Below are 12,093 nucleotides of genomic sequence, written 5' to 3'. Positions count from 1 at the left end.
CAGCAGAGGAAAGCATCATAGAATAATATGCTATGATCTTTGTAGTAGACTCTACCACAGAAAACTTACTACTAAACAGTGGGACTTTTTAATTATTAATTTTTAATAATATTACCTTGAAATACTGATTCAGTATCCTTGTTGGAAGGGATTGATTTCACACAAATGTGTTGCTTAGCTTCACTTTATGATCTTTCTTTTTGAGAAGGTGATCTTCTATAGCACTGTGTGCTTTTTTCCTTTCTGCATTATAGTAGCTTGCCTGGAGGTATGAAATATCTGAATTTGGAAAGCTCTGTTTCATTCGCTTGTATGATTTTACTAACCATTTAACCTACAGCTTATTGCAATTGCTAGCTAACAATGAAACTGGGCTTTTCAGTAACTGTTTATTTATCTGGTTTTGTTATGCTTCGTTTTGCTTTTTGGCTAATTATCATCTTCATCCCTAAGGGAGAACGTGGATTCCCAGGCAGTCCAGGTTTTCCGGGTTTACAAGGGCCTCCTGTAAGTAAAAGTTTTCCAGATCAGTTGCCTGTAATCCACTGAAAAATTCCTGCCTAGATCTGTGAAAGATCAGTTAACAGGTTATGATTAAACGGAATATTTTAGATGTCCAGAAAAGAGGGAGCTCTTCTGATTGATGCTGTGGCAAAGTGAATAAAAACCCCTTTAAATTCTTCCATGCTGAGATACTTTGCCACCTGCAGAAAAATAGAAATATATGCATAGATATGTCAGAGGGGGAAGATCTTGTTACTGTCTTCTGATATACGTGTATGTATACATGGTGTTACTGATGATTAATGGGACAGAAGAAAAAGATAATATAAGGTGTTTGCATTATAAAACACAAGTAGGTGCAGTAAAAAACAACTGTCAGACCAAGTCATAGAATGGTTTGGATTGGAAGGGACCTTAATGATGATCTGGTCCTACCCACTGGCCATGGGCAGTGACACCTTCCTCTAGACCAGGTTGCCTGAGGCCTCGTCCGGCCTGACTTGGAACACTCTCAGAGAAGAGATTGTTGTCAGCTTCTCTAGGCAGCCTGTGCCAGTGCCTCACCACCCTCCTTGTGAAGCATTTCTTCTTAACATCCAATCTAAATCTCCCTTCTTTCAGTTTAAAACCATTCCCCTGTCCTGTCACTATGCTCACTGAGAGAGTCCCTTCCCAGCTTTCCTGTAGCCTCCATTTAAATAACTGGAAGGCCACTAGTAAGGCTTCTTCAGAGCCTTCTCTTCTTCAATCTGAACAACCCCAAGTGTCTCAGCCTGTCTTTGTAAGGAGAGGTACTCCAGCCCTCTGATCATCCTAGTGGCCTTCTCTGGACCCACTCTAACAGGTCAGTGTCCTTCTTATGCTGGGAGCCCCAGAGCTGAACAGAACACTGAAGAGACAGGATAATAGGAGGCAATAAAAAAGCAAATTGCTAGCAAATGGAAATGTAATGCTCAATATTTACTGTCAAAGTACTTCTCAGTTTTTTCCAGTTAATTCTGAAGTTTGTAAGAAATGTATTTTCTGCTCTTTCACCTCTTTTTTTTTTTAGAATTCTCCCTTTAATGCTTGTCTCATGTTGTAGATCTGATTAGTGGTTTGCAAATAACATACCAAGAACTTATTTCTATTGATCTTTCTTTCCTTTTTTGTTTCTTTTAAACAAAGGGGCCCCCTGGTCTGCCAGGTATGAAGGTAAGTGTTCTTTACTCTTACACTGGAGTACTAACCAGGCATGAGTGTGTAGTGTGATCTGGCAAAAAGTAAGCTGCTTGCTTTCATTGCAAGACTGTATACATCCATTGGAATCTGGAGTGAAATTCTGCAAAAAAAACTTATTGCTTCTAGGTCATTCCAGTGCAACTAACTAGAAATTCTGCTCTAGCTTGACTGCAGACTGTTTTCTGAAACTCATTCCCTTAGGAATGTGCGGGACAGCATCTGTGTTGAGAGTTAACAAAAGGTCTACAGGCATCTAAATGCTCCAGCAGTCTATGACTGAGTGCTCAGAAGTGCTACTAGAGATTAAGCAATAGTAGCTAAAATATCCAGTAAAGGGAATAGTGCAACATTTTTCATTCCTTTTGGAAATGTGCTTCCTACTGTTTAGATTACTTATGTAAATGACTTTTTGTTTTCCTAGTGTAAGCAGTCTCATAATCTGATTTTGGACTTTTAAAGACTCCTTTTAAGTTTGGTGGGCCCTTTTTGTGTTGTTCTTTGCTTGGTGGTTTTTTTTTGTTACTGTATCCATGGCCTATTTGAGCATGACTCAAAACATTAGTTTTGGTTCGCATCTATTTAAAAGGAAGCTTGACTCCCACAGAGTTATTCCATTAGACTCCTGAGAGGACAGCACAACACATTGGCTCTGGGAAATGATGACTATTAAACTAAATTGTTTTTCTCAGCCCCTTTCATCCCAATCATTGTGCAGATATTACAGTGTTAGCTGATCGCAACATTTACATGGAAAACAAAGATGTTAATTGAAATCAGTAATAAATACTTTGCTTTAGATCATGAAGTGTGACTATTACAGTAGCATACACAGCATTAGTCTCATGAAGTGGGACACTGGAAAATGCTGAAAGCCTTTTTTTCCGTTGTGTCATAAATGTTTTCTGCACATGGAGCTAGAATGTCTCTTTTGTGAAGCATTTATATTTCAATCCCCTATAGTCTTTTGGAATTTAGATCAATGCTGATATATTTGTACACACAAAAAGAGAGCTCTAAACAGTTGCTAGTTTAGCCATTTAAAGAATTCTCCAAATATGCAATGATGTATCTCGTTAGAAGAGCTATTTCTTGGAGAACCTAGTGCTTACATTTTAAGCTAGAGTGTAACAGAGCTCTGATTCTCTTACAGTTTTAAGAGCCATTGTTTGCATCCTTTGGAGTCAGAATGGTGATAAAGATCTGTTGAATATGCTAATAATTAAAAGCCAACTGGTTTTCTTCTAGGGCGAAGCAGGAGAAATAATTACATCCTTGCTGCCAGGACAGAAGGGTGACCAAGGATTTCCAGGTCTTCCAGGAATACCTGTAAGTTGAATAAAGTACTGTTAGACTATGTTCTACCAAAGAAATAAAAGGAAGAGTATTTCAATTACAGCACAGTTGGAATATTTGGTGGTAGGGAATCCCCATGTGTACATGAAAGAGCAAGGCTTGTATTTACTGTACTTTTAGTTTACACTGTGAGGAAGGTTTCAAAAGTGCTTCCACATTGCTCTTAATAGGGTGGCCCACAGAGGACAGGGAAGTCCACTACTCAGGAAGGCAGTGTCCAGCAGACAACAGTACTCATAGTTATTGACTTGCTTCACTATTTCTTCTTCCTGTTGCCGCTTCCCATTTATTCTCTGTATTAATTCTGGAGTTCCCTTTCCTTCCTTACCCTGAGGTAAAGTGAGTAACAGTCTGCATTTCTGGGCTGTAGCCACTATTTTCAGTGGGGGGAAGAGAGGGTAATGTCTCAGCTGTTCTCATATTGCACCTCCTGAGCGGTGTTTCTGTTCTCCCAGCAGTCTTCTGTGAAAACAGCCAGTGACTCCAGCCCCTGTGCTTCCCCACTGAACCATTCATTGCTTTAGTGGAAGAACAAGGGGAGCAGAAAATGAGTCAATCGGTCTGTACTGGACAGAAGCCAGAAACTCCCATTTCCTGGTACAGAGAGGCAAGCCTCAGGCTATTCTGACCAGACTGAGCCTGTTAGCATTTCTGTTCCTCTGATCTATGCTTTCCTATTGTCTGTTTCTGGCTGGGAGGAATCACAAATACAAAGTGTTTTGTTGTTCTCTCTCAGTGCATTCAAGAGAAAGAAAGAACAAAAGTAGTTCAAAACAAACAAAAAAGCATTCCTTTATCCAAGCCAAAGAGATGTATTGATGTAGAGAGAACAGTCTTGGCACAGCATACACTGCTTTAGGCCTTTCATCAAGAACAAATTCATAGGTTATTGGTCAGCTCCTTTGATTTGACACCTATGGGATGCCAGCTGTGTGTTTCGTGTTTGTTTTTTGGTTTTTGTGGTTGTTTTTTTTTTTTTTACCTTGGTCTTGCATTTGGCCCATTGCTTTTTTCCATGAAAAATATCTCTCTGATAGTTTGTTTCACTTTTTCAACAGGGTCCACCTGGTTCCATAGGAATACCAGGCCCAGTTGGTCCTCCAGGGCCCCCAGGTTTGACAGTAAGTTTCTTAGTCTGTTATCCATAAAATGTTAAAGAAGGCAGGTGCTTCTTTGTTTCCACGTCTTCAGAGGCAAGGTGGCAAAATGCAGAGGTTACGTTAGTCATAACTTGATATGAAGGCAGTAGCAACCATGCACTCGGTTGACCCTGGTGCTGCTATTGTGCACATTTAAATGTGATGCCCTCAAAACATTCAGCCTGTTCACAGAGCTCTTCTTACTTTAAATTAGCCTGAATCTTTGTGCAGACTGTATTGGTGTGGAATCTAAGAGTCAAGATTTAGCTTATTTAGACTGTATTTTTACGCCTTTAATGAACATCTCACTTAAAGGAAGAGGTTATTTCTTATGTATTTATCAAGTTTAGTACTAAACAATTACTTTTTTCACAAGAGGATGTGCAGAGTGCTTGGAAGAGTGACTTTTGTTTTCATTTTTTAATAGGGACCTCCTGGTCCACCAGGACTGCCAGGACCTAAGGTACTTTCTGTCACTCACTGACAATGGTGGCTGGCGTTGTTTTGATTTTCTTTCTGTTCATTTGTGAGTTCTAAGGGCTGACAAGGTTTACTTCTTGCAGGGTAATATGGGCTTGAATTTCCAAGGACCTAAAGGTGAAAAAGTGAGTAGGTGATGATGATGATGATATTTTTGCTTTTTACTTTCAAAATACCTGTCCTTGCCATTTTGGGTCTTACTACCTGTAACAAACTGTCATCTTCTTGCACATTAGGGTGAACAAGGTCTTCAAGGACCTCCAGGGCCACCAGGACAGATTGGAGAACAGAAGAGACCAAATGACATTGAGTTTCAGAAAGGAGATCAGGTAAATGGGAAACTATATCCATCTATAATGAATATGTGATCAGACTGAAGCCTCCATTGGTTTGGCTCACATATGCTCACGTTCTGCTGACTGTACAGAGCTTCTGTTATTTTTACTAAAGCACAGAATGTTTTGGGCCTGAGTAGTTTTCCTTTAATAGAAGGCTTGCCAGTCACATTAGCTCAGTTACTTCTCTTAATAAAGTAACTATCCTACAGAAGAAACCGTCTCAAAGGCAGCGTATAGTAATGGTAAAAGCAGTTAAACTGCTCTCATTCCTTGGAACACCCAGACTGAGATTTTCAAAGCTGTAGGGATTATGATTCCCATTAACTAACCAGCTTTGTCATCCATTGTGAAGAAGTATTTCAGAAGTCTTAGCTCAAATTCTTTTTCTCTCTTCTTTTTTTTCTTAGTCATGCCCCAAGATCTTTCTTCCTTGTGGTCTGAATAAAGTGCTTTCCATGTTTCAGGACTCTCAAAAGTAATATCAAGCCATATTGTGGCAGTAGGCTCAAACTGTTGATGTGATTTATATGGGTCCTTTCCCACTACAAATGCCAAAAAATCATTGAGAGAGTTGTCATTTTTGAGGTTACATTTTTTTTTCCTTTCTTCTTCGCTGGGGAACATTTCATAGCGCTGTCTGTTTGATTCTCAGTTTGAGTTACAATCTGAGAACCACCAGCATGGTTATGGGTGCCTGAATTTCATTTTTTCTTTGAAATTTCTGTGGTGTGCTCAAATGCCACCCTGAGTAGTAGAAGTAGTAGAAGGACGAAGGCAGATACTTAGAGGCAAGAGTGGTGAATGGTCATTTTTATGCTGTGATTGTTTTGAAAATATCACTGTGGTGATTGAGCTACTACTGATTTTAAACTATTAGTTTCCTTCATCTGTATTTGGATCAATTTCTTGCTTTGCACCTTTTCATCTTGAGAAATGTGTCAGAGGGAAGAAAGCTTTGGTAGGAAGCAATATTCTGTGTTCTCAGTGCAGGACAGTTCTGCTGCCCTTCATCTTGGTTAAAATCATTTGTTACTGAATTACATCACCAGGGCGTTTCCTAGAGTTATCCACTGATGCACATTTTCAGTGTACAGTCACCCTAAAAAGGTTTTAGTCTCTGATTGTCTTTTTTTAACTGCACTGTAGTTGAAACAAATATTCAGCTGATTTGATTAGTCAGAGCTATTTGTCTCTATCGTAAGTGATATCTGAAGGACTAATTCTGCTGAAGTGCAGTTATATAAATGTAGAAAATCAAAGCATTCTAGCTACTTGCCTTTATAAACAGTTGTCTTTGACCAACGCTAACAATGATCTCGAAGTTTGAAGATTTATGTTTCAACAAAAGTTACACTTGATAGTACAAAATCAGTAAAAAAAAAATTGCAGCATTACATGTATTTTTTTGTAGAGTATATACAAGATTCTGTCGTGCATCTCCACTGTGATCTCTGGTGACAATCATGTGTAAAGATGGGCTTTTTAAAATTCTGGGAGTCCACCAAGAAGGGGAGAACAACAGAAAAACACACAGAAAGCTTTTGTGGGTTCAATAGCTTGTAGTGTTTTGTCTAGGTTGATGTTACAAAGGTGTAACAAAACCAAATAGAATCCCTGAATTTTTCACGTTGTGATCCTGTGATGATTTTCAATATTGATCCTAGTGGCCTCGCAACCTCAGCAATTACAAGCAACATTGACTGTTCTTCCTGTAATTTCAGCAGGATTTTGCATTTGTTCTCTGTCTTTTTGTCTGTCTGTCTTTCTGTCTTTCTGTCTTTTTATTATTGTATAGCAGCTGCACCACCAAAACAACTGCTGCAGGAGGCAATTGTGTCCTAGTGGAGTGAATCATCTAAATAAACAGGATGAACAATTAATAAAATTTACATTTTCACTTGAAGATCTGCACAAATAAATAATTGAGATGGTCCCTTACTGTTAATAGTACTTGGAAATCTAAATGATAGCAAAAAAAAAAAAGATTCTGTTTTAAAATGCGTGCGTATGTTTATCTATGTATGTATATATATGTGTGTGTGTGTATATATATAAAATGGAGATACTGTGGAGTGATGGAGGCTTTAATCCTCTTTTCCTTTTGCCCATGTTTGACAGGGTATTCCAGGTGATCCAGGCCCACCAGGACTTCCTGGGCCACAAGGCCCTCCTGTGAGTAGACCTATTCTAGTTCTTTTTGGTTGCATTTCTTCAAGAACTGTGAGTTAATTCTGCTCAGGTTTATGGGCTCCATTTAAGGTTGTGTTTGTATATTCAGGGTCTTCCCGGTGGCGTAAAAGGTGAAAAAGGTGAGCAAGGAGAACCAGGCAAAAGAGTAAGTAGTCTATTTAACCAAACATTTATTTTTCCAATCAATGTAATCTTTGAGAGTAAAGCAAATATTGAAATCAGGTGAGGCCTTCAGCCTTTTTTTTTCTTTTTTTCTGTAATCTAGTGTACACGTTTGTGACACGTCTGGTTCACAGCAATGCTTCTAGCTATGGATCTCTTAGGGCTTTTTTATAGAATTATCTACATGTAGATCTTGGTTTTAGACACAGGAAAAACTGATTTTAATGATGATATCTGGTTACATGTGGAAGGCTTCTTCAAACTTCTTGGACTACTTGGCTGAAGCAGCAGTTTTGTTTCCTTTTAGAGAAGATCTTCATTCACTTAGTTATTTGCTAAGTTGCCCATGCAGCATGAGGTTGCTGTATTCTTAAGGTGGTCTGTGTAAGCTCATTCTCAGTGTATATATTTGTGAGGTAAGTCACAAAAAGAAGTCTCTGAACACTGCATTAGGACCAAAAGTCCATTTGTCACATCTCAAGCAGCCACTTCTGTTTATGTACTAACTGGAGAGGGGACAAGTCAGGCTAGCTGGATCTCGGGACAGCATGAATCACTTTGTTCCTGTCTAGACTCGGTCCATCCTGAAATTTAAATTTACTTCAATATCACAGCTCAGAAAAGCTGAGTAAGATCATAAAGGTGTTAAGAAGTAGGATGAAATAACATACGTTGGACTAGCGAAGAAAAGACAAGCTGCTACAAGCTCAAAGCATTCTATATTTTCACTTTCATAGCTATTGAACCTGTAGTTACATCAACATAATGGGCCCCTTTGAAAACTAGGACACAGATCTTGCCCAGGTTAATCAGACAATATATAAACACTGCTTAGAAACAAGCTGGTAATAGGTTTTCCAGTTTCCATAGGGAATAAAGACTGTGGAAGATAAATCTTTGGCATTCCAGATAAAATTCTTCTTAGTTGCTGACATTTATAGGCGGGCTTTGATTAGCCTTCTCACATGCACATGAGAAATTAGGCAGATTTACAAAGCCAAAATTCTTGTTATATTTTGAATAGTATTTTCTAAGTTGCTTCTCTCTGCAAGAGTAATTGGGAACCACATAAATTTGCAAAGAACTGAAAGGATAGAAATCCTGAAGGGATATAGCAGATGCCTTCTGCTAAAAGCTTATTTACCAACATTTTTGTTCTTATTACTCTGAATGAATGTTGCATATTCAACACGCAGTTTTGCTGTTAAGTGACTTTAAAATTGGATTTTACCATTCCATATTATTCTGTATGACTAAAACCCATATCAATTTATTCATTTTTGAGAATCAGAATCACTAATATTCAAGACTTCACAGATCATATTATACTCTGCTGCACTATATCTGTCTGGTCTTATTATCAACTTTTACTGATTAAGAGTTGATTGTGGCACTATAGTGAAACTTAATCAGTAGTTAAGTTCCACCAGGCATCTCTCATTCTGTAATGCTAACAACAGACTTATGTTTGTCTCACTCTCTTTAGTTTGGAATAAAATGGAGCTTACACTACTTTCAGTGTAGCAAAAGCATATCTGTGTAGCAAGAGCATGTGTTTTTTAGAAGTCACTTCTCTGAGCAGATTTTGACTTCTTATTTGGATACTGTTCTTCAGAAAATTGCATTTAGCTTAAGGGAGAGTTAAAATTTAAACACAAAAACGTTTGGTTTTAGTTTGACTGGTCACAGTATACTAATTTCCTAATTAAATATAGTATTCTAGTGTCAAGGGAGTTAGGATCTGTTTTCCAAGCAAAGAGTTTATCTGATGTTAAAGGGGATTATTAAATGCAAAGAATCAGTAATAGTTAATTGAATATCATTTTAGGCAGTGTTTGCTCACCATTTCTGTGACACTTGTCATGTTTTTGTGCTCTTGTTTTCAGAAGGAAAACCTCACTTAAGATAACTCAGTTGATTATACTTGCTTAGTATCTTTGAGCTATATGTCATAAGAACTGCATTCTAGAGAGTTTGGTTTTTTGAAAAATGAGTAGTCAGTAAGTTATTTCCGCAACATTTCTTCACCGCTGAGGCATTTTATTTCAATGCATGTTTATGTTTTTGAAGGGAAAGCCGGGCAAAGATGGAGAACCTGGTCAGCCTGGTAGGGATGTGAGTACCTCATGCATTTTTAATCTCACCAGACTCCTTAGGTTTCTCTTCTGATACGGAGAAGATCTGAGTGTGATTATTTTTCTCCTTTCTTGAAGGGCTTACCTGGTGGGCCTGGAGTAAATGGTGTTCCAGGAAGAGATGGTGAAAAGGTATGCCAAGTTATTTGTCATCATTATTATGATAGCTTGAAAATTTCCCATCACTGAGTTCAGTTCTGACTGAGCAGGAATTGCATTGCCTGTGCTGTTAAAATGTTGAGGAATATTTGCAGTAATTATCTTGCATAATAATATGCAGTATAAAAATGCTTGTAATTTCATTGGTAGGGTGAAAAAGGTGACACTGGTCCTCCTGGTCCTCCTGGAAGTGTAAGTTGCTGATCCTTTCTTTCTGCATTTGGTTGACAGTGTTGTCTCATCGTAGTTCTGGGGTGACAGAGAGTTTGCATGCCCAGGTATAAACCAAAACTGACAGAACCAGCAAAGATTTTGTATGTTCACTAATAGAAACAATTATGTCCCTCTTTCTAAATAGATCCCTTGCTCTGGGATTTATTAGCTTACGAAAACAAGGCTAGACTATAAGCTCAAAACAGCAGAAATTGAGGAAGCTTCACTGCAGCCTATTCTAGCTATGTTCTCCTGGCAGTAAAGGTTCATTCTATGGGGAGAACTTTTTACTGAAATTTTACTAGGTAATTCAGTCAAGCAGGAAAAGTACCCTGTCATTGGAGTAAAGTTCAAAGGACACTGATCTTTTCTTCCCTTACATCTCTTTATCTTTCCAGTGACTCTTTTCTTGCCTTAGTAATTGACAGTTTTTTTTCACATAAACATAAAATGTTTACAGGTCATTTCAAGACCAGGCATTGATGCAACAGTGGGACCAAAAGGTAGCAAAGGATTGCCAGGACTGCCAGGAGCCAAAGGGGAGCGTGGATTCTCTGGTAGGCCAGGCCCCCCTGGCTTGCCAGGTTCTCCAGGTAGGACTACAAGCATAAAAACAAGTTGTATAATCAAATGTATGAATGGATGTTTAATTCTGTGGTCTTTTTGCTCTCCCTTTGACAGACAGATTAAGCAGAAAGTGAAAGCAAAACTATTCAGAGCTATCTTTAAATGTCCTTAGATTGTGGGGATAATATGAGGAATTCTGAACATTCATTACCTGCTGTGGTGAACAAAAAATGCTAATCATCAAGGCTGGCAAATAGATACTAACTTAATGGTCTTGGGGATAGTTTATGTCATATCGCTTACCTATTACATACGTTATCCATTGCATTATACAGAGAAAGTGTCGTGTACCGGAAGTCTGGTACCCGGCCTTCAAATCTGCTCTTCATTATAGACTGACCAGTCCTAAAGGAAGAGGTGGTCTGAGCCTGCTACAGTGGGAATGTATAGCGACACCTGTATTTATCTTATATGTGCAGAGAAAATGGCTGTAGTGTTGCAGCATGTAGATGTTCTTTTTTTCCATCCGTCCTGCTTCCACATGTTCTTGTTTTGTTTCTTTCTTCATAAAAGGTTTGCATAGTTACTGAATCTTGGGTCAATTTTTCGAACAAAGATCTCTGAGAAATGCAAAATATGTGTGTGTCAAACAGTGCACATCAACATACTGATTTTCATTCCATAAAAGGATGTTATAATGTTACTTGTACTTGCATGGAAAGATATAGCCTTACCTGTAGCATGTTATTCATCTCATGTCATTGTCATCTTTACAGAAAGGGTAGTTTAAACATTTTATTAGTTTAAACCTTTGAGCTCTCAGGAAACTGAGTTCTTCCCATCTTAGGGATCACTACTGTTGGACCTCCTGGCCCACCTGGCTTACCTGGTGAGAGAGGACAGAAGGGAGATCCAGGTTTACCTGGTGTTTCCATTCCTGGACAACCAGGACTTGATGGACCACGGGGACCTCCAGGACCTCCAGGTCCTCCAGGACCACCTGCACCATCTGTTCCTCCTAGTAAGTGGTTACCATGTAGGCAGCAAGGAGACTGAACAATTCTGACGTTAATTCATTGTTGTTTATTTTTTTGTTGTTAACTTTTCCTCCAAAGATGAAACTTAGCAGCAGCTGAAGCCCATGAGATTCCACGGTATTCGTATACATCCTCCTAAGTCACTCACAAGTCAGGACATTTGTAGGAGCGTTCTAACTGCTGTAATCTAGATGATTACAGAATTTGGGAATTCAACAGTGTGGGTTGCAGTCTGGCTTTATTATGTCTCTTTCTACCTCAAGTGAGCCCTGCCTTGGCTGATCTGTGAGATTCAGCTAGACTGGAGGAGGAGAAATCTTGTTGGACTTGAAGGACCTTTGTGCTAAGTTCCACAGTAATGACAGACCTCCAGGGCCAGACAGATTCAGCCCAGCTGTATAAAATCAAATATTTTTTCCCAACTGATGTTGAATCCTTCTTAATCCAGCTAATGAAAATGTCATTAAAATTTCCACGTAAAGCAGGAGGTAACCACTTTAATAGTTTCTTGAGTAAACTTAGCTTTCATAATATCATCTAATTAATGCTTGGAGTGTTATGATACTAGGAGAGTCAGAATTCCTGTGTAATTTGA

The 12,093-nt window shown here is 38.7% G+C and overlaps 1 protein-coding gene across 5 annotated transcripts in view; it reads left to right on the top strand.

Moving 5' to 3' along the window:
• Positions 1-12,093, top strand: part of COL4A5 (collagen type IV alpha 5 chain) — an 81,191-nt gene that overhangs the window by 33,178 nt on the left and 35,920 nt on the right. For all 5 annotated transcript variants that reach the window (XM_021406337.1, XM_021406336.1, XM_021406340.1 and 2 more), the window contains exons 7-20: positions 454-507; positions 1,672-1,698; positions 2,971-3,051; positions 4,137-4,199; positions 4,645-4,680; positions 4,781-4,822; positions 4,934-5,026; positions 7,154-7,207; positions 7,314-7,370; positions 9,458-9,502; positions 9,601-9,654; positions 9,832-9,873; positions 10,355-10,487; positions 11,309-11,482. In XM_021406337.1, the coding sequence (XP_021262012.1) occupies positions 454-507; positions 1,672-1,698; positions 2,971-3,051; positions 4,137-4,199; positions 4,645-4,680; positions 4,781-4,822; positions 4,934-5,026; positions 7,154-7,207; positions 7,314-7,370; positions 9,458-9,502; positions 9,601-9,654; positions 9,832-9,873; positions 10,355-10,487; positions 11,309-11,482 (955 nt within the window). The remainder of the gene's footprint in view (positions 1-453; positions 508-1,671; positions 1,699-2,970; positions 3,052-4,136; positions 4,200-4,644; positions 4,681-4,780; positions 4,823-4,933; positions 5,027-7,153; positions 7,208-7,313; positions 7,371-9,457; positions 9,503-9,600; positions 9,655-9,831; positions 9,874-10,354; positions 10,488-11,308; positions 11,483-12,093) is intronic.

Source organism: Numida meleagris, chromosome 8 (assembly GCF_002078875.1).
Source record: "Numida meleagris isolate 19003 breed g44 Domestic line chromosome 8, NumMel1.0, whole genome shotgun sequence".
NCBI classification, from domain to species: Eukaryota; Metazoa; Chordata; class Aves; order Galliformes; family Numididae; genus Numida; species Numida meleagris.
Note: the sequence above shows the minus strand (reverse complement) of the source record. Positions and strands in the feature narration are given on the sequence as shown.